The sequence below is a fragment of the Colletes latitarsis genome, chromosome 7 (assembly GCF_051014445.1).
Source record: "Colletes latitarsis isolate SP2378_abdomen chromosome 7, iyColLati1, whole genome shotgun sequence".
Classification (NCBI taxonomy): Eukaryota; Metazoa; Arthropoda; class Insecta; order Hymenoptera; family Colletidae; genus Colletes; species Colletes latitarsis.
Genome location: NC_135140.1, coordinates 15,787,986 through 15,815,287, shown reverse-complemented (window position 1 = coordinate 15,815,287; position 27,302 = coordinate 15,787,986). Strand labels below are relative to the sequence as shown.

General features: G+C 33.6%; 3 protein-coding genes across 11 annotated transcripts; 1 reads left to right on the top strand and 2 right to left on the bottom strand.

The window, feature by feature from the left end:
- Window positions 1-1,868: 1,868 nt before the first annotated feature.
- Trbd (ubiquitin thioesterase trabid) lies at window positions 1,869-10,798 on the bottom strand. Of its 7 annotated transcripts, none has more exons than XM_076769740.1 (9): window positions 10,660-10,748; window positions 8,427-8,570; window positions 6,913-7,967; window positions 6,528-6,809; window positions 5,290-5,491; window positions 4,892-5,169; window positions 4,588-4,817; window positions 4,065-4,500; window positions 1,869-2,416 (listed from the first exon to the last, which is right to left on the bottom strand). In XM_076769740.1, exons 3-9 carry the CDS (start codon window positions 7,638-7,640, stop codon window positions 2,338-2,340), a joined length of 2,235 nt encoding a protein of 744 aa, XP_076625855.1. In that variant the 5' UTR covers window positions 7,641-7,967; window positions 8,427-8,570; window positions 10,660-10,748; the 3' UTR covers window positions 1,869-2,337. The 7 variants fall into 7 exon arrangements, with proteins under 7 accessions (XP_076625855.1, XP_076625854.1, XP_076625850.1 ...); XM_076769739.1 differs by lacking the exon at window positions 10,660-10,748 and adding an exon at window positions 10,219-10,633; XM_076769735.1 differs by lacking the exon at window positions 10,660-10,748 and adding an exon at window positions 8,690-9,788.
- Window positions 10,776-21,920, top strand: LOC143344089 (NADPH-dependent diflavin oxidoreductase 1). 2 transcript variants are annotated; one of them, XM_076769746.1, is made up of 12 exons: window positions 10,776-10,912; window positions 11,011-12,474; window positions 12,554-12,633; window positions 16,427-16,547; window positions 17,128-17,209; window positions 17,331-17,470; window positions 17,638-17,783; window positions 17,967-18,052; window positions 18,127-18,273; window positions 18,350-18,658; window positions 19,852-20,054; window positions 20,143-21,920. In XM_076769746.1, exons 1-12 carry the CDS (start codon window positions 10,824-10,826, stop codon window positions 20,276-20,278), a joined length of 3,003 nt encoding a protein of 1,000 aa, XP_076625861.1. In that variant the 5' UTR covers window positions 10,776-10,823; the 3' UTR covers window positions 20,279-21,920. The 2 variants fall into 2 exon arrangements, with proteins under 2 accessions (XP_076625861.1, XP_076625858.1); XM_076769743.1 differs by lacking the exons at window positions 10,776-10,912; window positions 11,011-12,474; window positions 12,554-12,633 and adding an exon at window positions 13,073-14,011.
- A 1,703-nt stretch (window positions 21,921-23,623) lies between these two features.
- Window positions 23,624-26,224, bottom strand: Kaz (E3 ubiquitin-protein transferase Katazuke). Of its 2 annotated transcripts, none has more exons than XM_076769748.1 (5): window positions 25,854-26,224; window positions 25,238-25,541; window positions 24,852-25,164; window positions 24,091-24,400; window positions 23,624-24,009 (listed from the first exon to the last, which is right to left on the bottom strand). In XM_076769748.1, exons 1-5 carry the CDS (start codon window positions 25,890-25,892, stop codon window positions 23,908-23,910), a joined length of 1,068 nt encoding a protein of 355 aa, XP_076625863.1. In that variant the 5' UTR covers window positions 25,893-26,224; the 3' UTR covers window positions 23,624-23,907. The 2 variants fall into 2 exon arrangements, with proteins under 2 accessions (XP_076625863.1, XP_076625862.1); XM_076769747.1 differs by having other exon boundaries at window positions 25,238-25,640; window positions 25,854-26,223.
- Between the last annotated feature and the right edge of the window lie 1,078 nt (window positions 26,225-27,302).

Sequence of the window (27,302 nt, the reverse complement as noted above, 5' to 3'; positions counted from 1 at the left end):
ATCTTTATAATTTTTTTTGTTTTATCACCTGCCGAGTAAATTCTGGCAACACGAGCGAGAAACACTTATTTAACGGGGAAAGAAAATACACCACCATAGCGTGTCCGTCACATTTACAATTTAATTATGCACGCGCCGTGTCCGAGAACGTTGAATATCACCGATCACAAAGGCACGCACGGGCTCCGCGAGTCGTGCATATGAAAAATTATACTAGAATGAAAAAAAAAGAAAGAAAAATACAAGAAAAAAAAAAACAAAATACAACAATAGCGACATCATCGATTCTCAATCTCTCGACATGGCGCCTGTACTGTTAAAACATTTTGGAATTGACTTGAATATTTTCCTATATGAACATTATCGAGCCCTTCGATAATCACGCAATTAAATCACATGCCACGTGTGATTAGAAAAAACGACGGTGCTAAAAAGGACTAGAAGCTACATTAGAATTAGTAAAAACGAAGACTAAATGTTAAGCGACCCATATAACACGTTCGTAAACAAACAGGTTTTTTTTCCCTCTTACGATTTTTTGTACTTTTTTGATTAGGGTTTATCGTTTGGCCGAGCCAGTTACTGCATATCTTTGTCCGTTCGCGAATACAGTGTGTATACCACGCGTAATTTTGGTGCTTGAATAGTACTACTTGTTTCTCTGCCCTCGACCATCACTTTTTTTTATTTTTTACTTTTATAAAAGTTCTAGCACTCCTACGATCGCGAAGACTGCACACCTTGCGCGATCCATCCACCCGCGCGCCATGTTGGTCTCGCTTCTTTATTCGTTTCTTCGTCGCGCAAAAAGAAAGTACGCTTCAACTGGTACCATTGTTACCGTTACATCAATGCACCGGAAGTGGCCACAGAGAAAACACAATACTCCGCCCCCTGTCCCCCGCCAGAGAAATGTGTCGTTGTAATTTCGCGTTTACGCTAATTAACACAGCTCGAAGTTAACAAGTGATTCAAAGACGATTACAGAATGTTTTCCAGTCCTTATTTACTATCTTTAAAAATCACATGGTCTGTACCAGAGTTTCCAAGTACTTTTCACACTCGGATCAGACGAAGAGTGCGATCGACCAGACGGTCTTCATAAACTCCTATAATTATGCTACCTCCGAAAACAAATAATTTTTTTTTTTTTCACGACTAACAATCGAGAATTCTTTTGTCCCTAATTTCTCTATCGCCACGAATACAACGTATCGACGTGCTTCCTCCGCGAAGAGATCTTTGTATCGTGCTCGATATACAAACAACCAACTTTAAAGATAAATAACATTATTTAGTCTTTTATTTAACGTGGTTCGTATAACGTTTTAGGGTAAATTTTCAACCGCGTTCGGTACAAATAAACCTAAAATAATTTCGATAAGCAAGGGCAAATAGGAAATCAATTCTGAAGTTGTTTTCATGTTTCGTAGATGCGCGGCCATTTTTAAATTTATATTCCGTGCGTATTTGCCACCGTTGGACACTAAGGTCATATCCTAAATTTTATGAACTTTATTTTAGATTTATTTGCATTAAAGGGGAGCAAAAATTCACTTAAAAACCTTATACAAAATATATTAAACATTTTGTTCGGTTTCCAAAGACAGAATAATGTTTTCAATCTCCAAAGAAATTTTCCGAAAGCGGTCAGTATGCCCAATGAATTCTTGCATTGGAATTTGATTATATATTAATTTTAACATCTAATTTCCATTCACCAGTATTTTCATCGTCGTGGATTCGCAATCCAAAACTGGCAAAAATTCACACTATATTTTTCAACAACATTTAATATAACTGCCTCGTTATAAACGTACTATTACGAAAATTAAAATTAAATATCGTCTATATAGTACAGAGCCGTATTTTCTTTTGCAGCACATCGAACTTATCAAATAACAACTAACTAAGGTTAAAGCACTTTCAGCCGTAACAAAAGTTAAATTTGTTAACTCGCTGCCCATGACGCGGAATCGTACTTTGGCTACAATAATCAATAGTCCAATTAGTATATGTATATATACGATTAATAATAAATTAATACAACAAATACTCATATTAATTCATAAACATGCGATATAATTAATAGTACGGATCAATAAGATTTCGAATATTCAGCGGTTCCGCTGACCAATGTTAATGTACAAAATTTATACGGAAAATAATATATTGCCAATAAAAATGAGCGAGTCGTAACATCTGTACACTTCCTCTGTCCACATTCAGAAAATTACATATCATCGAGATCTTGCATTTATGAATATTGCGGCAACAATGAAATTATGGAGAAAAGTCTTCTCGTGTAAATTCAGTAACTTAACCGATTACACCTCGTTATTCGTCTTCCGTGTCGCCGTCGCTACTGTAATCTTGCAAAACGGCTGGTCTCAAGAAGGGTGCATTGTTCGTTTGACTGCAAGGTTAACCATCATATGATTAATTCACACTGTGCGATGCTTGTGGTAGGAAATTCATCGAAATTGCTCGTAGTAATACAAGCGAAGTTTAATCGATGGTTCTGACACAACTGTTGCTCTCTCCTTCGTAAGCCATATTGCGAACGTGCGTAAATATTTCTTAGCAATTGCGAAAACTATAGTTATTTGTTTCATATTAATTTTTCTTGTATACATGTTTTGCTTGTTCATTAATTAAATCGATCGTATACTGAAGAGTTAAGCTTTATTTGTATTGCTACGAGATATCGGATTAAGGAGGTATGGCATGCTTCCACATTTTCACACTCTCTCATTTTCACTTCTACACGATCACCTAGTTTCATATACAACAGTCATCATTCATCCTCCAATCGTGTCAAACATTCCTTCAACAGCATCAACATTCCATTTCGTAAGTATCGGTTTATTACTGTATTTTTTAATCGAAGTTGCGACTTCGAATGTGAAGTAAATCCTTCTTTTCCTTCATACAGTCTCCAGACTCAATCAGGTGCACACTTTTTCTTCTTTCACTGCCTTGTATATCAAAAATTCATACATATCTTGAATAGCTATGATCACGCGTCGAAAGCTTGAATAGTACTGATTCTTCAAAATAAATTAACACTTTAAAATGAACAACTCCTAATAAAATTTCATTGCGAGAAGAATACGACGATTTATTTCAAAATTACTTATTTACGGCTAGACAAGAATTTCTCTAGCGTCGATCAATTTCACGATTGTATTCCAATGAGCTGAAAACGTATTTAAAATACGATATGTATGCGTTTGATTGATAGCAAGTTCCTCGTTTTGCAAACAAAGCTTGTGTATCTTGTTCAGCGGTATGTTGATTCTCTTTAAAAATACGTTTTTCTGTCTTCGTGGATGTAAACGTTGCGATCTTGATCTTTTTCGATCTATTTCTGTCGCTTCATGGACTTGTTTTCTTTAAAAAACCGAAAATATGCTAGCCACTCCTGTTGTCGTGAGTATTCTTCTTCTTTTATGTATTTACTTTATTAACGCACTTGTATAATATTTAAAAGAATCTTTAAATCAATAAAAATTCAAGAAACAAGACAAAGATATTTGCTATGTCCGAGAAAATATGGGAAATGGGGACTTCGTAACGATACATCGAACGCGTACGATTTTATACTTCGGTGTTATTCACATGCACGAGATAGTGATGATTGTAATAATGAATTAGTTCCCAAACATATTGACGCAAACCATTCTTTAAATGCAATTATTAAATTGTTGAAACCACAGTTGGAAAGAAATAAAATTAATCTTCAATATTTGTAAGATTTCAAGAATCATGAATTAAGGCATTTGTAAAGTCCCTAAATGAAAATGATTAATTCTACTTATAATTCACAAAACATACAATATATATTTACTAATTAATACTTCATATTTATTGAAGAATAAAAAATATTTATAGTTGCTATTTTTACTCTTTCGAATGAAGAACTTATTTAAACTTATTTAATAAGTTTAAAAAATCGTCTTCGACTCAACACATGAGACTACCTCCTTAATCGCAAGATTAAGTAGAAAAGTCGGTGGTAAGACATCCGGTAAATATAATTTAAAAACAAAAGCTGTACTCACGCGAGCCGTCGATAATGATTTAACCATTCTTCCAACATTTGTGCTACGAGTAAAGGTCTCTTGTGAAGTTTTTGTTGCGCAACCAGTACACCACCTTCGGTCCTACACACGTCGAGCCATTCCTTTAAAATAGATTCCTCTCGGCCAACCTCTTCTGGACTCAGAAAATGTATCGGTAAGAGTTTGTGTTCTCGGTCCATTAACGGCATGAATGTAGTTTGCATTTGTATTTGCAACTGCTGAAGCGGACCATTGCCACCACCTAAACCTACACCACCATGAGATGAAATAGGTGGTATTCGAGATGATGTATATGGTTCGATGGGAACTAAAGCCGTAAAATGGCCACGTGTGTAACCTAAAGCAATAGGCGATCGGATACAAAATGAGGGTTCCCATAAGAGTGGAAGATAAACACCTTCGAATCTTGCATAACCTATAAAAAAAAAAATAGTTTATTTAGTCGCGAAATGATTAATTAAGATTTTGTTATAGAAAGTACAGATTACGTGCAACAACCTACCTATGTCTTCGCCCCGAAAACTTTTAACATATTTAACACCATAAACAATAATAGGTCTCCTTAAAATATGAGCAAGAGCAAACACGTGCAACTGTTCCAACGCGCTTCCCGGTTGAGCAGCTGTTGCTAACAAGCTTTCCCAATCTTCTTGCCACTGAGTTTCTTCTAATGTAAAATCTAACATTCTAGATGCTTGCGATGCTTCGTATTCCCTCCATCGAGGGTAAAAACTGTGATAATGAAATCAGATATAACTAATCGATTCTCGAAATAAAATTAGTTGTTAATGGCGGAAATTACTCACAATTGACCAGCTTGTTGTAAAGAATCGGCAAGAGCTCTTCTTAAAGCGTTATCTCGGTCGAAAACACCCCAAGTAGCTTGCATTGCAGAATCTAATAAACAATCTCCAGCAGATCTATTCCAAAGTGCATGTAAGCGACTTCCTAAACGCTCGGTAATTTCTAAAGACCAATTCAGCGCCGGTGGTTCTCCATCTCCACCTTCTAATTGTTGTTGAGCCTCTTTATCTAATAACTCTTCTAACATTTGCTCTTGCACGATGCTTGGTAAATCTTCAACCTGACAATTAATTCTATACTTACATTCCCGTGTAATATGCATAATTTACATTACGTCAAGAAATTAATAGTTTTAATAAACTACAATACCCCGAAAAAAGAATTATAATGTTATAGTAACCTCGGCAGGCAAAGCGAATGTAGCTATGTCAGTGACAAAATAACATGGAAAAGAACCCTTGCGCAATCGGATACTATTGGTGACGTGTCTGCGTACTTGAGCAGCCAAATCTGGTGCAACATAGCTTGGTACCCTTTTTATTCCAGAACCAGAACCTTCAATTTGTGATAATAATGTCGCTAGAATATCTTCTCTTTGAAATCTGTCAAAGTTATGACAAATTGAATAAGAAATGCTTGGAAAATTTTGTCTTTCTAGCACAATAATACTATATAATATACAATGACTTTTATTGCACTACGCATATAACGAACAAGTTGAAACACAGCCAAAGAAAATATACGGTCGTACAAATACAGGGTGAGGCACTTAGATTAGACCTCTTGAACTGCACATTTACTTTTTATAGCAGAGAAAAGTAATTCAAACAAATCTTGCTTGGTTTCAACGCGGATACAATCTGATCCACGCACCCGTTTGGTTGTCCAGGCGGCAGAGGAGGTGAACCCCTACGTGGCGCGTCCCCAGGTGGCGGATAAGGGCAGCCGCTGGGATGGGATGCGGGTGTGGGGTCATCAGCCTGAGAGGGCTGGTGACCACATCCACGCATGGCGGACCAAACACCAGTATGAATGTTTTGAGTGTGTGAATGTGTGTGTGAATGGGCTGGGGCATGGGATATTTGCCGCGGGTGAGTCCTGCGGCCAACATGGCCTCCACAGACGACGGCTTAGTCCCATGTCACGGGACCGCGGGCGCTGGTGACCAGGCGCCTGCGGTTGAATGGGAATGCGGTGGAAGGAGTGCCTCCCACCGGGAGGGGTCTGAAAAGGTATAGCGCGGCGGGGGACTCTGTGATGTCTCAGTAGAGTTCCCGGTCCCCCGCCAGGCGTCTAATAGTCACCGTGAGATTTTAGCCGGTAAGAGTCCGACGCTACCCGCCGACCCTCTCTTCGCGCGGGCCCGCGGGAAGAATACAAAAAAAATACTTAATGTTAATTCTAGTTTTTGTGACAAAATATTTTAGTCACATTTCCAGTTATAAAAAAAAATTGCTAACATCAGATTTATGATCTGATCCTCCTTGAAACTAAGCAAGATGTATTTAAAAGATTTTTATCTATCACCCAAAGTAAATGAGTTATTTAGGTGATCTCTCTTAAACCATTCACCTTGTATATAAAATAAGCTGAAGCAGCTTCAAAGAAATCGTTTGATAAAAATTATTTTCCACTGACCTAATAGCTAAGTGTACTAGAGTATGTCCGACATCAAAAGCGCTACTTCTATTTAGAAGCAGAACTTCCGAATGCGTCAATTGACGAGCAGGATCGCCGCCACTTGCCAAATAAGCTTCGACAGGAGCATTATCACCTTCCACAATGCCGAGACATGCATTTAACCAGCACCAATCGGTATGGCGTCTTAATTGTTTCACTCTACGCTCGTAGTCGCAATTATTTGGGGATTGAGGAGTCGACAAACTGTCGTTTCTGCTGTCAGGATATCTATGCGAACTCCTACAATGTAAAAATACTAATGACGCGTCTGAATAAAGATTACACTGTTATACAAAGCTATCATACACGATGTCAAAAAAAAATAATCGAAAAGTACATTTACCTTCGGCCTACAGCCATGTTCTCATCTCTCTGGGTTTGATGAATATACGGTGCGTGCGGTGGAGACGATAAGGTACGTTGATTATGATCCCTTTCCGGACTCGGCAAAATAACGCCCATGTTATTAGTTGTTTTATCCCGTTTGTCCTTTTCTTTAAGATTACCACACATCACACACTTAGTGGCTTTTGGCCAATTTTCGTAAGTACACACAATACAAGACCACTTCTCAGGATGTAAATTAGTTTGTAGATTGTAATATTTTTCTGGATGTAAATTTATCGGAGGTGGATTAGATCCTGAATTTGGTGGTGGATCTCCTAACCTGAGGGGTGCTAGATGCTCGTGCAAATTCGAGGCTATGGAGTGTATCGACTGATTAAGACCTTTGATAGATTTTTTATTCCCACACTGAACACAACGTGTGGTATTTTGATAGTTAAGGTAGGTACACATTGCACAAGCCCACTTTCCACCAGATGGTACATTTTGACTATAGTTTTGAGGACTAAGATTATAAGAATCCGTAGGACTTAAATGAGTTACTGGACCAGATGCAACATTTGATCCAGAGCGTTGCGGACTCTGATCTCGAAGACGATAAATGTCCTCACCTAATAAAGGTTTGGCACCTCTGCACATTGTGCATTTCAAAGATGAAGGCCAATTTTCGTATGTACAATATTCACAGGTCCATTTCGACTCCTGTTCATCGATCCTGTTATTCATTTTCTCTGTATGGCCCTTTATCGTGAAAAACTCTATTGTTTCTAACGCATAAACAGTGTAGTACCGACTCTCAAATCAAATGTATTTATAAAGCATGGAGATAAAGTTGAAAGTTACATTAAATATCTGACAAATTATCAGCACTTATAATAATAGAATTTTGCATATTTTTTGTCGTGAAATGCAGCGCGGAGATAATTCCCATAAACATTGATGATACTATTCGTTAATCATAGAATGAAGTTTATGTCATGTGGTAAACATGTCGATTGGATATAAGAAAATAAAAGCTGCCACAGTAATGTGAATGTAGACAGCTACCAAAATCTGAAAAGAAAAAAAAAGAGGAGGTATAAATTTGACGAAAAACAGGCGTATACAAATAAATACGTGTGCCCGTTAAAGAAGAACGAATGTTAATTTCATTAATACACATAGTATCGTAACCTTAACATATTTACGTTCGCGAACGACGCAAAACGAGATACTCGTTAAAAGAGCCTATTTATTTACATCGCAGATTCCAATCGGGCGTATAAATAACATAGATATAAAAACGATGACAGTATGCGAACGGGCATTTCTAAGTGAGCATGATATAGAATTCTTTGGCGAGACTTTAAGCGTTTCAAAACCAAAACGCGGCAAACTGTAACAGAGGTTTGAAATGTGACTGACCTCTGGCGCTTTTATGTCGCGCGAGCGTCACGTCAAAGAGAAATGCGGACACGATTTACGGAACAAAGCGAATTCCGTGCAACTTATAGATCGCTAGAGATATGCTACCTGGCAAAAATTGAACCTGGTGCCCCAAAAGTTGTTGTCACGCGCGAATAAGCTCCATCGATGCACGATGTATCGGCCGATCGTTGTGAAACTGACGTGTGAACAGACGTGGGATCAAAGGTATCACACACTACGGCCAGCCCACTGTAATCGCATTTAAACAAGAGAGCAGGTTAAGGCACAGTCATGAAATCAATTTCCGCGAGGACGAAAGCCCGCGCCTTCTCTCCTCGCGTTGGAATCGAAGTAAACTTCTTCCCCACCGACGAAGACCCGAGGCACGTCACTCGTCGAACGGGTAAAACGCGACGTACGAAACAAGACGAGAAACCTCTCTTTGCACTCACTCACTCCTTGAAAAACAGACGCGCGATTTTCCTTGCGGCTGCACTTTAGCGCCCCTTTCCCTTCTACGAGTCAAATGCAGTCATGATATTTTCCTTCGAACTGGCATGCAAAGCTGCGGACTTCGCTGAGAAAGTAGGTTTTGACAATTATCCGCAAACAGATGTCAGTGCTGCCAACGTCATGTGACGATGACTCCCACACTCGTCGTCAGAGGGTTACAAACATCAACTGATTCTCACAAGCTCTTCAATAGCACTTAATTACTTTACATTCGTGTCGAGTAAATTTTTAATCGAAATAACTGTTTACGGATATCTTAACATTTTTTCAAATTGTAACGTGACAAATGCAAGCAGTGGTTGGGAAACGGTTCAAAAATTACTTGTTTCAAACTATTCTATGTCGGTCCTAAACTAAAACAATTACGAGAAACGAACAATATTATGACTGTTACAGATATATCGGTTCTAACCGAACAATGGGCTTCTAAACGGTTAATCGTTTATTCAGGTACCTTGTACAATCGATTAAACCAAGAATATTAATTTAATTGCCGCCAAATCTAATAAGACGTGAAGTAGGGTTTACTAGATAAGTCTTATTGATGTCTTTAACTATAATCGAATCAAAATCAACTGACTGATCACTATTATTGACAATGAAGAATTATCCCTGCTATACTCGTCACTGAATCCTAAAACTGCCATTTTAAAGCAAACTCCTGATACGCGATCGAATCTTTAAATGATCAGCAAGGAAACTATCTGCTGCAGATCTAAAATACACGTGTACACGTGTAAAAATTGGAATTATAATCGAGTAACGAATAAACGAATAATAAATAAAACTTTATCTGTTACTCCTTATCTGAATAACGGTCAACTTTGGCGGGAACACGTGTAGTTCAATACCCATGTATTAAATAATACACAGATGTTAACACGGATATACTAATTACGCACACGTATACACATACGTCTTAAATGTACGTTGAAAACCATAATCACTAATAAAAATCAACCGAATATCATAAAAGCACAAAAGGATGTTGATTTAAAATATCGTTACCATAAGGCTCCGGGGGCCGTAGTACTATCGACACCTTCTAAACTTATCACCAGAGGGCTACAAACAACAATCGATTCTCGAAAATTCTCTCACAGTATTTCTTTAAAATAGAAAATCCTTCTATATTCAAATTTTCCCGCGTTTAACTTAACCGATGAATTCTAACTAGCAAACACCAGACAAAGCGAAAATCCCTTTCTTCTCATGTTGCTTATTCCTGAGCTCAATTTTAGTCGGCACAGCCACTTCATTAGTAAAAGTCGACGTTCCGTGCAGTTACGTCACGCGATTCTGTTAACCACAATCCTATCCGTCCATTCCTTTAAATTAACTCGTTCTTGAAGGAGATCAGAATCCTCACACCAACGATCGTCACCTTAGAAACACACGAAAACGAGCGAACTTCCTCGATTGCTACATATTATGGTTACACTGATTGTACCATGTCCGCTTCCGGTTTTTAAGTCACACCACGCACTTCTTTTTATCTTGCCCTTGACACTTTGATATCAATTTCAAGAACGTTCGGCTACGTCTATTATTCAGGAATATGCCAAATTATTGAAGTGTAAGACTCATAAGTGTTCGTTCGGTACGTTGATTAAGATATGCAAAATGTTCACTTAAGAACTATTCGTTCAAGCAACGTACAGGGAAAGCTATTTTTTATTTATAAATATCTTGGGCCACAAGCCAAATGGGACTTAGCCTAGACACTTATCCTTGACATTTGATTGACTATGACTGTCACCGTACTCAATGTATATACAACTAATGCGGAAGGAAACAATATTTTTTTTCTTTAAAGTTTACGTACCCTGCTTACAATAGTTGCGTTTTTCTAAATATCGTCTGCTAAGCGACCAATGACGTCACTTTGCATCAGCTGGAAATCACTTGCGTAATGGTTATTTACAAAACGACACAATTTCATTCTAATAAATTTTTACTCGAATGTTTTATACGACATAGAACACCGAAATGAATAATATGAAGATCACAATATTGTACGGTAGTGAAACCGGCACTGCTCAAGACGTAGCTGAACAAATATGGAAAAGTGCCAAAAGGTTTTTTCATTGTCCTTCCTTTATTTTGTATACAAAGAACGCAGATTGTTTTGATTTAATATACAATCGTATAAATTAATTTCTGATTTCCGTTTCAGAAAATGTTTACATAGTACAGTCTGTGCAATGAATGACTATGACATTCAAAATCTTGACACAGAAAAAGTAGTAGTATTTGTGGCTGCTACAACAGGCCAAGGAGATCCTCCTGGTAACATGAGACAGTTTTGGAGACTCCTATTGCGCAAAAGTCTTCCCGCGACTTTGCTTGCTAATATAAAATACGGAATATTAGGCTTAGGTGATAGTTCATACCAAAAGTTCAACTTTGCAGCAAAAAAGTTAAACAAAAGGTTGATGCAATTGGGAGCAAAGGAATTGCTACCTATTGGACTAGCAGACGATCAACATGATTTAGGAATAGATGCTGTTGTGGATCCTTGGCTAGAAGAATTATGGGCAAAGATTAAAGATATATTTAACATTTCTACTCTGGATTTAATTAATGATCTAGATAAAATAATTGAAAGATTCAATGTTTCTGAGATAAATGTAAATTCTGTCAACAATGGATATTACTTAGATAATGATATTTACATGAACGAAGTACTTATAAACAATGAAATGAGAATAGGCACAGTGATTGAAAATGAAAGAACTACCACAGAAGATCATTTCCAGGATGTTAGATTAATTAAACTTAAATCGGATGATATTAATTATCAACCTGGAGATGTAGTGTACGTCAGACCAAAAAATTCTAAGGAGCAAGTTGACAAATTTTTTACCATATTAAATAATAATAATGTGCAATTACGTCCGGATATGAAGATTCAAGTATCCGAGAAAGAAGTCAAAGTGCCTACTGTTTTAAAACAAACTTTGACTCTACAACAAATTGTGGAGCAATATTGGGATTTAAATTTTAAACCACGGAGGTCTACCATGCAGATATTATTCTTTATTAGTGAAAATGAATTAGAGAAGGAAAAGTTCCATGAATTTACAACTTCAAGTGGCCAAGAAGAACTATATAATTACATTAATAGACCAAGAAGAAATATTTTAGAAACGTTCGCGGACTTTCCTCATACAACTAGTAAATTAAATGTAAAGCTACTATTCGAGATTATGTCTCCCATAAAACCTCGTGCCTTTAGTATAGCTTCAAGTTTAAGAGCCACTGAGAATGAAATTCATCTCTTGGTGGCTGTAGTGAAGTACAAAACAAAGTTGCTAGAACCAAGATATGGTTTGTGCTCCAACTGGTTGGCAACATTAACAAAAGGTGATAGAATAATATTTTGGATTCAAAAGGGAACGTTTAAATTTGCATATGATAAACCAATGATACTTATTGGTCCTGGCACGGGTGTAGCGCCGTTTCGATCAGTATTATTAGACAAATCAGCATTTCACAACGATTTAAGTAATTGTGTTCTGTTTTTTGGCTGCAGAAACAAAGAAAAAGATTATCATTGTAAAAATGATTTTGAGTATTTGTCGCAAAAAATACATTTAAATCTGTTTTGTGCATTTTCTAGAGATCAAGCACATAAAATGTAAGATCATTTTTAAAATCTGTGTGCTTTGTTATTGTACGTTTATTTTTCATATGACTGAGCTTTATAAATATTTCAGATATGTACAACACACGATACGAGATCAAAAACAACTATGTTGGAATTTTCTTAGCAAAAACGGTAATATTTATTTAGCAGGTAATTCCAAAAATATGCCAAATTCTGTTCGCGAGGAATTCGTCAATTTAGTTAAAGAAATAACAAAACTAACTGATGAAGAAGCAGAAAGTTTTGTTAAACGATTAGAAAACGAAAATCGATATCAGGTTGAAACGTGGGGCTGATTAAAATCTTGTAAATAATTATGTAATTAAATCGCTCCTTTGTTAAAAAATATATGTAAATAATACAATGATGTTTTAGTCCCAACTTATGTCTATGTATTTGTTGCACATGAAAAGATTAGCTTCCTTGAACCATTCAGTTTAAAAAAAAAATGAAGTTAATATTTTTATTGTTTTCTGAGAAAACAGCATTTTACATTTTGCTTGGACCACATGGTATATAACTTTATTGCTTTATTTTTGGATCGTGAGTCTGACCGACGAAGTAACTGGAATATCAAAATTTTTTAAATTTCAAAAAATACGATACGATCAACAAAACTACGTCGGAATTATAACCTATATAAGTGTAATATAGATTTTCTAAAATTCTTGAGATTAGGACAAATTGCGGGAATTCTAAAATGTCTGAAATTTCTTAAGCACGATCATTAATCATTAATACACGTGTGTTGTTAAGAAACTTCTTTAATATGATGCAACAATGGTGCAACTTTAATATGATAACAGAAGTTACAAGCTACGGAAAAACAACGCCTTCGTATGTATAATAAAATACCTGTTTTATTGCGTTGACCGTGGAATAGTAATTACTTCATTATATAAATAGCATCAACCGTCATTCATCATAGAAAATTTTTCTCTTTCTCCGATTTAAATATCATAGGCGCGCGCGGTAGTCGTAAGTGTTTCTCAGATCAGTTCGTGAATCTCCGCGCAACGTGGAGCTGAATCGTCGAATTCTAACCCTGTCTTATCTTAACCTATAAAAATAAAGCAGAAACATGGTACGTCGTGCACATTGGGGAACAGTTCTATTCATAACTCAACGCCTTAACCACCGGATCATGCAGTGATACTATAAAAGGTTGTTGCAAAGCCTTTTTTTGCGAAGGTTAACTCGAAGAGAGTAACTGGGAGGACTCCACAAATGTTGATTAAATATCATTCGCACCTACATTCTTCAACAATCAATTGAATCTTTACGATTGCCCGTCCACCTGATAAAACAAAAATCGCATTTAGACGAAATAGCCACGATTATTTATCAACGACTGACCGACACGTGAAGTACATTAACCTACGATATTGCACGGCCCTTAATTCAATTCAAGTTTAAAAACTCGGCGGAAAAATGGCTGGCAGTTACACGAAGAAGGAATTCGGCGTGGGTAGCGAGGAACAAACTTTGTTAAAAGATTCGAATGAGACCCGCATCGTACCTACAAAAGGTATATGATATTTTCTCTCTGTCGCTTTCTTTCTACGCTTTCCCGAATCGTAATCGTTTTAGCCTCGCTTCTATATTTTAAATAACGGGGGTTCTACCCTTCTCGGAAATGTTCTTATGTTTTCTTTTTTTTTTTTTTTTTGTTCATTACAAATACTTGATCAAACCGGTCCCTTAGCAGAGAAGATTTACACAGTGTATCTTTGGTGATAAACTCCAAACGTTTCAGAGTATAACATTGATTTATTCAAGTACTTTCTTGTAAATAACAGTGTGAATTGAATATTTATTATGAAATGTTAAGTATTACTTGTGATAATAAGAATAAGTATAAAAATCGAAACGCTTTCTTTTCTCGCAAATTAGTAAATTGAAATCTGAAAAATAGTTCGTAAAAATCGTAAATCATAGATATTTATTTTATATTTTATTTTTTTAATTCGTTTATTTATTTATTTATTATTATATAAATTAGTGTTATGTTGTATAAAGAGAATGTTGAAATTGCTTGGCAGCTGTCTTTCTTCATTTTATGAAACTGATAAAATACTTGCTTTTTTTAAAGAATTGATGATGTAATAAAATTTATCAATGAAACGATAAGAAAAATATTTAATTTCTTTAATAATGTTTTAATTAGATTGTAGGTATAATAGTTTGTATATGTATACAACACATCCCAAATTTCAAAGTGTTTTTTCTTAATTTGAAGTACCTTGAAGTATCGTTATCTGGATGTAAATGTATCTATCTCTACAAGGATATCTATTACATGAATTAAAAAACTTTGAAAAGATAAGAAAATAGATAACAAGAGAAGATAAACATAAGATATGTTTCTTGACATTATTTTCTAGCATTTAAACAATAATATTACTTGCTACTTGTTACTCTTGCTTTGATTACAATCTCTATTTTTTGGTGACTTATATTACCTTTTGTATGTAATTTGATTGTAACTTTTCAAATGAACACCAAATTGTACATAGAAATCTATGCAGAATATTGTACCCAAATTTTTAAAGAAATGTAAGAAGTATATATATTTAACAAGAACAACATGCAATTAAATAAATATAAACAGTGCAGATACTTATCTTATGCTAAGTAGTAAAACATGTTGATGTTAAATTACAGAAAGTCATTGTTTGATTTCATAAATTAAAATTTTGGTAAGCACAAAATATTTTCTGAAACATCTTAATAATTAAAAAAATTTCCTGTTCTACCAATGTTGTTTTCTATAACCAATAAACCCTTCAATTTATAATGTTATTAAAATAATCAAATCAAGAAAATGAAATTTCTTAATTTCATCGTTCTACCATAATGCATTCAATTATTTGATATCTTCATAATTTCATGATATTTGGTATCATTATATTGTGTTACATGCTTACAGCATAGTGTTGTATATATTATACAGGAGTATAATTTAAACCAAAATGGAATACAAGTAACACAAACCTTGTATGAATGTCTTCTCCATAGGTTACGTTAAAACTTCCTATAGTACATTTAGGGTTCAAGTTCCAACTGGTAATTAATGTTTCATCTCTTTTAAAGTATAAGCAATTTTGTATCTATGTTCCCAAAGTTAAATATTCTTGCATTGTATGCATTCATGCTTCGCATTATATAAGCTTATTCTATTAATATGATATATATATATATATGTATATACAGGGTGCATCCGAATAACGTGTACAAGCAGGCAAGAGTTGATTCCTTATGAAAAAATAATAAAAATATAAGTAATAAAATTTTTTTGTTAATTTTCGACTTTGTTTTCGATATAATCAAGTTTGAAAATCGTTCGAGTATTTTACGCTAATTGTAAGATACGATTTAACAAACAACGTATAGCATCTATCGTGTTTGTAAACAATGTTCTATAATTTTTAATATGCTAATTAATTCGTCAGTCTGTACATTATTAGAGAAAGCAATATCCCAATCGTAAGATTCCCGATCGGAGAACGGTACTAAGAATAGAACGAATTTGTTCTTTACGGATTACATTAATTTGTAATAATCCTGTAAACATTGTAAATAAACACATTATTTATCCTGTGGGTATCATACGTCGTTTGGTTGAATCGTATCTTAGCCGTAAGTGCGTGATATACACGACCAATTTTCAAACTTGATTATCTCGAAAACGAAGCCGAAAATTAACAAAATTTTATTATTTTTTCATATGGAATCAACTCTTGCCTGCTTGTACACGTTATTCGGATGCACTCCGTATATATAATGCATGTATCTAATATTCGTGTCGTCTTCATTGAATTAATGAATTGCTTTCAATTGGAGCATCATTAAAGTGTTGTTAGTATATCTCTAACTGACGCAGTACTAAATGCGTATCGGGCGTTGTGCAAATCATATAGAAGATCTGAATCTTTCATCATAGGTACCGAACCTGTTCGGCTTTCCCCTGGATGGGAAGGTACAGGTAGACCTGACGATGAATTGAATTTCAAAGGAGTTACAATGGATCAAGCAGACCTTGAATTGAATCCTCCCAGGGATAGGTAAATACTAGTTTATATTTTTACACATTTTTCTTTAAGTTACACTGGATAACAATTAGAAGTACCAAATTTTTAGCACTTTTTAAAAGGTGTTATTGATGAACAAATTTTACCAAAAGTATAAGAATATAAATAGAATCAAAAATAAAATTTTCAATTTACACGTTTTTAAACGCGTTCAAACGTAGAAGATAGATATGGTAAAATTCAGTCTTAACTTTTTTTTTCTCAGGTTTTAATAAATTTTTTAATGTTTGTTATTAATTATTGTTTCTACCTTAAACGCTCAAGAATTGTTAGTGGTAGCAAAGTCAATGAAATAATGTTTTATGGCAAATAGAAAGTAATAAGTGAACATGGAAAAAAAATGTGCTTTGGTAAGCAATACTTATCTAAAATTGTACTTGATACATGTTATTTATTTCTATGTATTTCCAACATAGTTCCATAAAATTTATTTTTTGTTTGAATATGCGTGAAAAGGTGTAAATTGGGAAACTAGTCTTTTATTTCTAACTTTATTAATATATTTTAATATTCTTAATTGTTTGTACTAAAATGTTTGTATATATAAATTTAGATTAAATATAGTGTTCTGTATAATGGTACTTCATGGAATCGGTGCTTTGATGCCATGGAATATGTTCATAACAGCAAAAAATGTAAGAAGTTTCAAACTACGTTTTCCGTATATATTCTTTCTTTTTTTTTTTTTTTCTAGCTTCTTCAATTTCCAATTTTATACAGATCAAATATTTATGATTATATTAATCGTTTTTTCAGTATTTTGTTAACTATAAATTATCTAAGGAATATACAGGAATTGATACAACCTATGCCACAAATTTTCCCGCCTGGTTAGGGTTTGCATCGCAAATACCGAATCTGCTCTTTAATTGGTTAAATGTATTTATACAATTTGGGTATGTATTTTTAATAACGATCGTTTAACGTTTCATAACGTTTTTTGTACTCGCAACGAACATAGACTCTAGTGTCTTTATCGTTCGGTAGATTATTGCAGTTTCTGATTAAATTAAATCTCACGAGAAAACAATGTTGACGCTTAAAATGTGTGTTGTACTTTTAGTGGGAATTTGACAACACGTATTGTATGGGGCATCTTCATACAAGTTTTAATATTTGTATGTACCGTTATTTTGGCAATGACTGATAGCTCTGGCTGGCCTGGTATTTTTTTCTGGATCACCATGGCTTCTGTTATTGTATTAAACAGTAAGATGTAAAACATTTTGTTTATTCAAAATTTTTTACATAAAAGTCGTATGATTTTTCAAATTATAATAACATTCTACAATTCATCATTTTATCATTTTTAAAATGCTATCAATTTTTCAATTTTTTTTTATTATTTTGTCTTTGTACATACGGTAGTTTTATTTGTAAAATCTATTTCAGCCGCTAACGGAATCTACCAAAATTCTGTGTATGGTATGGTTGCAAAGTTACCCATAAAATACACAGGAGCTGTTGTCTTAGGCTCGGTAAATAAACTTGCGATAAAAACATTTACATAAGATATACAGATGCAAATGTGTTATTTACACGCTATTTTCAGAATATAAGTGGAACATTCACAGCTCTGATTAACTTACTTGCTCAATATATGGCACCAAATGCCCGAACTGCTGCAATATATTACTTCATAACGGCTCTGTTCGTTCTTCTTGCATGCTTTGACACTTATTTTGCACTTCCAATAAACGTAAGATATATTCGTCTTATAAATTTAGCGCCAGCATGAATTATACGGGACGTATATTAATTGTTATCGTTTGTAGAGGTTTTATCGATATCGTGAATTATTATACCAAAAAGGAGTAAATAAGAGACAGTTGGAAAATAGTGCGAGAGGCAAAACCGATACACCGCCTTATTGGAAAATATTTTGCCAATGTTTTCCCCAATGCTTCAATACGTTTCTTGTGTTTTTTGTAACTCTTAGTCTGTTCCCTTCCGTTCAATCCGATATAAAGAATTCGGATGTTAATTTTATAGTCCCAACGGATTATTACAGTACTATTATGTGTTTCCTCACATTTAACGTAACCGCCCTGATCGGAAGTTCTATCGCGTCGGTTGTTCAGTGGGTGAGTAAATTTATTCGAATGATTCACAAATAGTGAAACCTTTGTATCCGCGGGTTTCGGTTTCAAGCCTATCGCGGATAATAGCAAACTTTATATGAAATTTTATCTATTCTGCCACCCCTGGGAAAAATTTTAATGGGAGATTCTGGAGGCCAAAATAAGACGGAAATCAAGAATAGCAATTTGTTGATTGAGGCTTCGTTAAAAAGTTATTAAAGTTTAAAGTTCCGTCTGTAGAACGGCTGTCGATACGTCAGTCAGTAGAGTCTCTCATGCTGAATGAGAACCACTATCGCGCGCACGCAGCTGTTCGCAGGTCGCCGTTCTACAGACGGAACTTTAAACGTTAATAACTTCTTAAAGAAGCCTCACTCAACAAATTGGTACTCTCGATTTTCGTCTTATTTTGCCCTCTAGAATCTCCCATTAAAATTTTTCCCAGGGTTGATTGTACACTCTGTATACTGTACATATAATTTAAAAATTTCAAGTTAACTTTTGTAGGTATTCCAAAGTTACTGCAAGGTGAAATGAATTATTGCACAGTCTGCTCCCCTCGAAACCATATGATTTTCATCCAAACCATTTTTTCATATCGTCCGTATTTTTCGAGATATTGGATGAGAATTTTATAAAGCTGCTATAGCGATTGAAAGTTGTTTCCTGCGTTTTAGTTAAATACAATGGTCATATTGTGCTTTCTTTTGAGAGCAAACCGCGGGTGCGGAGGTTTTACTGTAATTGTTTTGATAACACGAGTCTTCAATGGTTATACAAACAGCGAAATTTAATATCATTATTAAATAAACAATATGTTAAACTTTTCTAACCGCGGCGTAGTCGTCTTTAAAATAATATTTAAAATGATTTCGTTAATTTAAAATACTCAATATTATTTTACGTTCTCGATAAAATTCAAAACGATAGTAATACGTGCACGTCGAATTTTTTCTGGCATATCTTTTCGCTTTGCAGTCGGAAACGTTTAATATGTTGCATACTTGATAAGGATATTAAATTTCACTAGAATAATGCATGCACGTCGAAAGGTATAATGTTTTGTATGTTTGATAAGGATATTAAATTTCACTGCTCGAATAACAAACGCAGACTCGTTTTATTGATTTCTCGATCTAGCAAATTTATACGCAAGAATCGTTTTAATTGCCTAATTTTTATTCCCATTTGTGTAGCCTAGTAAAAGGTATCTGGTGATCCCAGTCGTTTTACGCATTTTGTACATACCATTGTTTTTATTCTGTAACTATCAACCAAACAATACTACAAGAGTATTACCTGTGTATATTAATAATGATTGGGTTTATTTCGCGATTGCCGTTACAATGGGTTTGAGTAGCGGCTATTTCTCATCGCTATCTATGATGTATTGTCCTAGGTGAGACTCGTTAATTTCTTAACGAAGAGGAGGATATATTTTTCTATAAATATTTTCGTAAATTCGTAATTACATATTCTAATTTCAGAATGGTAGATTCCCAATATTCTGCAACAGCTGGCATGTTTGGTGCAGCAACATGCATTACAGGAATATTTACTGGACTATTATTTTCCGCAGTCATGCCCAGTTTGGTAGCACATATTTCATTTAAATCGTCTTAATATGTGCACCATTTAATTATAAAAAACTGATCGCGTTTTAAAAGACGTTTATCGAATAGAAGAATCAAAAAGGCCACAAGAAAAAAATAATGAAAATCTGAATTCATTGACTTTTGTTGTTTACAATATTTTTAAGATTTCTAATTTAATTGATTTCTCGTGCAAACATGAAACCGAGAATAAATTTTATTTAATTGTACGATAATTTCATCAAGTAAAAAGTAAATTATGTATATTTATTAATTTGAGTCTAAATCAACGCGAAGTATTTTATTTTTAGTAAAAAGTATTGACGGTAAACAAGAGATATAAAAAATAACCGAAATTATCGAATTTGAATTGCAAAAGAACAACTTAATATTTCACGATTAACTAATATTTAAGATTTGAAAAAAAAAAGAATAGAAGCTTGTTATCACTTGAAATTCTTAATGTTTAATCACTACCCCAATGGAACTATTGCTACTAGATTGGACCAATAAGCCTTACTAACCACGTATTACTAAGTTTTTCATGTGCATAAGTTGAATCAAAGCCACTAAAATAAGCCCATCGGAGATTTGTACATTTAATTATTTGTATTGGAGGAACAATTCTCGGTCGCCGCCTAATCAGATGTAATTTTCCTAATTCAGACAAATGAGCTTGAAATTCAAACATTATGTCTTGTAAAATGTAAAAATACATTTTTGTCAAATTGCTTCGTGTTTAAATCTCGACCTCATTTTCCCGAATTGGAAAAATTACATTAATTTAGCGATGACTGAGGGTCGTTTATCGAGTGCAAAGGGTCAATGATTGTTATTTACATAGACCGAATTTAAGATAAGACTGTACTTTGTTAACTTTTTTGTACTAATAATGTAATTGATCCAGAACTGCACTGTATATAATTTGGATGACAAAAATGTTTTAAAAAAAAAAAAAAAAAAAAAAACGATCATTTGCTGCAGTCTTACACGCTCGGTAACTGTAATAAATAACTTGAAAAAAAATATTTACAATTTTGTGAAAGCATACATATGCATTTGAGAAGCACATCAGGCTATTTTTTACTAAAATACATGTAAGTTTTGCGCAAACTAATTAACATTTGACAAGGTAAGGCACATTGTTTTATTATAATTTATACGTTTATATTCTCATTGTAGAAATTTCCAGGTTGTATTATCTTTTACAAATGTTATATCATAGCAATTTTACGTACTTTAATATTTTAATTTTACATTAAAATTTTTCGTAGTATTTAGAACTAATATTTATGGTTACTGAAACATGAGATCCATTAATGCTTATCATTTTAAGCAAGTTGTAACTCATGAAAGTGGGGTACAAATGGTTATGAAAAGATCTGATTGTCAATAGTTTCTATAAAGGTTATGACAATAAGGTTTTGTTTTCTTTGCCAGATATATCATTTTATACATTTTCGTATTAATTTGTTCGTTTTCTGCATTTAAAAATTCTCTTATAATATGTAATACTATACTCTTACTATGTACTTCTTTTTAATCAACATACTGTGCATTGAAACATGACTAAGACAGCATGTATGAATGAATAGTAACATGCCAAGGTAAAATTACATGACATGTTACAAGCTCAATAAAGCTCCACTACAATATTTTCTGTACATTTATAAGATGTATTGTACTTATTTACACATATGTCTACTGAATCTTTGACTTGAAGATTTGAAACACCACGTACTGAACATTTAACAATAAGTTTATTTTCCTTAAATAATTTGTAAATGATGTATACCATTTGTATTATCTCGTTTATTTATACGAAAAATAAGTTTCCATTTGATCAATAATAGCTTAAAATTTACTTGAACTGGGAATAATTACTTTTTCCTAGTTTTACTGCGCGTACGTCGTAAAAATGTTTTTAGTGAAACTAAGAAGAATATACATCATTGAGCATGATTTTTGTTCAGGCATAATTAACAGAATTTGTAAATACATACCGACTAAGTGCTTCCACATGTTGTAACATGTGATGATTACAAATTTACATTTTTATCATACAGGTTGTACCATCAAAACAATACACTTGTCTCTTATTTATAGCAATATGGAAATATATGGCAAATATATGAGATCGATTCCAAAATGTGAATACAATGAAACAGAAGGATGTTTTCAAACTTCTCCTGCATTTTTTGTCTCGTGCAAATTACTACGTAATCAATTGTAGTATTAAGACCTCAAGTTGACCTTGAATTTAACAAGTTTCAATCGAATATCAACTTTGCTTCCTTTGAGTTAAAATTTTTAATATGTAGAAATTTGCATACTTATTATTAAATTATTACGATAATCTATCCACGTAATAAATATTTCGTAATACGTTATTTCACGGAAGTTGAAGAAAAATGTTCGGATATCAATGTAAGAAAAAAAAATACACATTTAAGTGTGAAAAAGTGTCGATGACTGATTCGAAAAAACAATTTTTATTGTTTTGTAGTAATTATTTGAAACTATTTCTATTATGCCCGAGACATTTCTATATTGTAAAGAAGTAACTGAGATACTTAGATGTGTTGTTTCTGATGGAACATTCCGTATACGTTTGGTAACTTGTAAATTATACTGTTTCACCATTTATAATACTGTTTATCATCTATTTCTATCAACTTATACATAAATAATTGTAACCAAGACTCTTATACATTTTCAAATTATACTTCGCTAAACTCGTTATCGTAATCGTATATTCACGAACTTAAATCTTGCTGATGAAGGAAAAGACTTAAATTACTTAAATTACCTCAAATATTGTATCCCACGTTGACCACAAATTTTATTCTAAAACATAGAATCCGAATTCCTAGAAGGACAATCCTCCGCATAAAGCAATTCAGACAATAAATTATAAATTAAATTTCATGAAACCCATGAATAAAAGATCGTTGAATTTAAAGCTGATAGAGGCATAGAGGGGATATTTTTATATTGATTCAGTCGTGGACATGTTACATCCAAAATTGCTTAATGCATATCATATATTATCTAGATTAGGCATTCGTCAGTAAAATACATACTTCAAAGTTATTTATTATAAAAAGGAATGCAAGCGATGCATCTGTTTCTACGTAAAAATGGTATTACAATAAATTATGTAACAAGGTAACGATCAGGTTACATTAACGTTGTTATAAATCTTACCATTATTATGTCGAAATGTTTTGGACATGCATAGTATAAATATAAACCACTGTAAGATACTTACAAAAGTTTATGGTTACAAATGCGTCTTAAAACGTAAATCTATGGAATTGTTTTGACCGTTTAATATACATTGTAGAGATGATGTTAAATAAATGAATAAGGACCATTCTGATTTCATATTTAATAACCAACTATATTATAATAATCTGCACACCATTTCATATTGAAAAACTAGAACGTGTTCCATTACACGCACAATCCGTCGCGTAGCTCTGTATTTTATTCTAGTAGGTAATCACAAATAAAATTTACAAAAACAATATTTCCTTAAAAATAGATGTTATTCCCTTTGTTAATATTGGTACACAGTATTAAACAGTAAATATTTAGAGTTAGAATAAAATAAGGATGCACTGTACATAGTACAAGTTGTAGTTAAATCGGAAAATTTTACATGACATAAACTTTCTCTATTTTTTTATATGGAAACACTTCTTTGGTTTTTGGACAAATCACAGTACCATTATTTTCTTGAGCCATTTTTTCCAATGCCTGGAATAAAATGTAACAAGTTAATTTAAAGAAGTATAATTTAATAAGGGTATTCTATGAAAAACGAATGGTTTAATTTACTTGCTCCCCATACACGTATCCGTTTGGCATCATCATTGGTTGATTATACTCGTTTAATGGTTTACCGCTAATACTACAAACGAGCCTGGACTGCGAACAATGAGCAAAAGGCAGCGGAGAAGCTAATTCGTTAAGTGCTTCGTTACATACGGGACAGTTTGGATTTCTGCCTTCTTTATTTGCACTGTAACACTGAGGTGTTTTTAATGCTGACAGACCTGCTTGTAGGGCCACAGTAAAGACACTCTGACTTGCCAATTGGAAAAGTCTATAATTTTCATGTCTGAACTGTTCTATTAATCTATCCCACCTATAAACAATGTAATACTGTCAATCTAGGTAGAAGATTTTTATTCGAATAATTTATCAGAATATTAGTTATTCGTTATTCGTAGCGTTTATTTTGCGAGTCCCGTATAAAATTTTATTCGCAACCCAAGAATAAAAATATACTTAGATACAGTATTACAGTAACGCCTTGGATATTGGTCGACGTTCGAGACCGAATCTGAACAGAGTTTGGAAGGAGGTAGATCTTCCAAGAAAATCCCAGCTGTTTCTGTTTTTTAGAGAGCGCGAGATAGAGATGCGTAACACGGTACATCGATATCTCGCAAGTTTAAAGACATAAACATACGCGGCCGCTGGGATACGTGGGAAGCCAATTCCAAGAATTGGTGGGGATAGTAACTAGTCAGTTTCTAAGGTATCGCTGTATTCGTTATTTTTATTCCTTATAATTAAATATAAAGTATATTTACCTTTTCTCGTCTAATAAATCTTTATATGGGCTGAGAGATGTATTAGCTGGGAAAGCTAACTGTCCCATGCAACACTGAATTTCTTGCAACTGATAATCGTCATAATTAGCAAAACATTTTCGGGCGTGCTTAACGGCATCGAGTCTTCTATCGGCTCTCACTAATTCTATAAACTCCTGTACTCTCAAATTAAATTCCATAGTACTTCCTAATTTCCTTAATTTAGATCGATTATCATGGCACCACCCAACGCATCTTGCAGTCTCATGATTTGCTAAAGACTTTTCGACCTCTCTGGATACCATAAAAACGTCTAAAAATATGGAAGAAGATATAGAATTATATTCGTATTTTCAGCCATTAAACCATATTAACAATTAACACACCTATGTTTGTTAAATCCCTAAGCTCGCTACTGTCTGCCAACTTAGTGGCTGTTTTGTAATAGCCTTTACGAAGGAAGTATTCTACCAACATTCTATCGAGTCTCTGTCGCCGCCATTGATTTACAACACTTGGTGCAGTATTAGCATGTTCCTTTAAATGGTCTAATCGTCTTTTACAGACCATTCCTGCTTGTAATTCCTCTGCTATAGACTCCTCTGCCTTTCTCTTCAGAACCTGAAGCCTAGCTACAACTCCTCCCAGTAGTCTGCTTATTTCTCCAGCAGGAACACCTGCTCCATCACCCTTTAACAATTCATTAGCTGCTGCTTGTACATGCGAGACTTCCCTATCTAAGGTTTTTTGTGCAGAACGAAATTTTTTATTGAGGAGTTCATAAGGAACCTAAAAATATCGTGTTAATTTATTCCTTTTCTTTACGTTTAAATTACAATAAAATATTTATAAACTTAGGAATAAAAATTAAAAAAAAAAACGATATTCATATGTAATCATTGTACGTATCATAGATAATAACGCGTCTTCGACTACTAATAAATAATTTTAAATAATTCAGTTGTAAGAAATGTAAAACAGAATTTAAGAAGTATTCGGTACCTTTAATGTTGGATGCTCAAGACTTTTAACATCTGACATATTGGTTATCTTCGAAGTATGCGTAAAGACGTATTTAAAAATCCGAAAAAAATTACGTCTAATGTATCGTAACTAATATACTTTGCAGTCACGTATCATAGTCGTCCATCTCCTTTCGTTAAAATATCGCATGCAAGTATACAATGATAGCGAGTAGGACAATTTTGACACACGACTGTTTTAAACAGTCGTTAAAATTCTTATTCTCTTTTAACAAAGTTAGTCAGCAGTTTGTTTACGCATGATGAAAACGTTAGTGTTATAATATAAATCCAGATGGCTCCATTAATGAAAGAAATAAGGGATGATCTTAAAGTGAATCATAAGATCTAACTATTCGTTACCAACTAAAGAATCGATTATCTGTCGTAAAATTAATGTCTAGTACAAACATTGTTTGAAGGAATTATTATTCCAAGAGTTGATTTTGTAATTACGATTTTAAGATACCAAATAAACCTTGCAACATTATAAGCAACAAAAGATCTATCTTACAATTTTAAGTACACATTCTGATATTTTTTTTTGTTACATTATGTGCTCATTTTAACAATTTTTGTTGTAGATAAATCTCTCTTTAATTAAGACTATAACTTGTAAGCGACATTGATTTTTTTCGAATTCAGTGATCAAATTGAACTCAAAATGATTTGATTGTCAGCACATTGTATATCTAGTGAATTACGTCACAATATGTAATAATAACGCCATCTAGTGAATCATGAAAGAGATAAAGGTAACTAGATTGGTAGCCCTCGTGCGGCACGAATCATTGTCATCAAGTCTTAAGTTCTCAAATCTTTGTCCTAATCTTTTCTTTTACTTATTAATTACTTCTCTTGTTTGCAGTTATTGAAGTTACTACCTCTGAGAATGGAGACTACATAATTTGTAATGTATAATCAGATTTGTTTAATTGGGTTTAATTTACAATATACAGTAGTGGTCAAAGCATAATTTTATTATAAATTCTTGTCATTTCATTAACGATATGTACTTTATACATATTTGTAACATTGTTAATAATTACGTTTAATTTAGCTTCTATTCAATTTCCGTCGAAGTAGATATTTGCCAACAAAACTTTCTACATATTTTTAATGTAATGAACAATTGCAAGCAATTCAGCTTTTAATTAATTTTCGACGAAGTAAATTCGGTACGTTATCATTGTTTTACAGTAATAAGATGTATTGTCCATTACAAATACGGAGTGGTTTTCAAGTTTTGACAGAATTTTTGAAAACTATTGTTCAAAAGAATTGTCGTTCAATTCTTCAGAGTAGTCTTCAGTTAGTTTTGATTTATAAGTCTATAATGTATCTGATACAAAGTTCTGGTTAAAACAATTTTAAAACGATTTTTTAAATAAAAAATCTCTGTTATTAGTTTTTCCATCGTTTATGGTGT

Coding starts and splice junctions, on each gene's coding strand:
- Trbd (XM_076769741.1), bottom strand. CDS start 7,640: ATGAATAACAGGATCGATGAACAGGAGTCGAAATGGACCTGTGAATAT. Junction 6,810..6,912: donor AACATGGCTGTAGGCCGAAG/GTAAATGTACTT, acceptor TTTACATTGTAG/GAGTTCGCATAGATATCCTG. Junction 4,818..4,891: donor TTACAACAAGCTGGTCAATT/GTGAGTAATTTC, acceptor TCATTATCACAG/TTTTTACCCTCGATGGAGGG.
- Kaz (XM_076769747.1), bottom strand. CDS start 25,892: ATGTCAGATGTTAAAAGTCTTGAGCATCCAACATTAAAG. Junction 25,165..25,237: donor TAGGGATTTAACAAACATAG/GTGTGTTAATTG, acceptor CCATATTTTTAG/ACGTTTTTATGGTATCCAGA. Junction 24,401..24,851: donor GATTTATTAGACGAGAAAAG/GTAAATATACTT, acceptor CATTGTTTATAG/GTGGGATAGATTAATAGAAC.
- LOC143344089 (XM_076769746.1), top strand. CDS start 10,824: ATGAATAATATGAAGATCACAATATTGTACGGTAGTGAAACCGGCACT. Junction 18,274..18,349: donor ATTTTGCACTTCCAATAAAC/GTAAGATATATT, acceptor TATCGTTTGTAG/AGGTTTTATCGATATCGTGA. Junction 18,659..19,851: donor TCGCGTCGGTTGTTCAGTGG/GTGAGTAAATTT, acceptor CCATTTGTGTAG/CCTAGTAAAAGGTATCTGGT.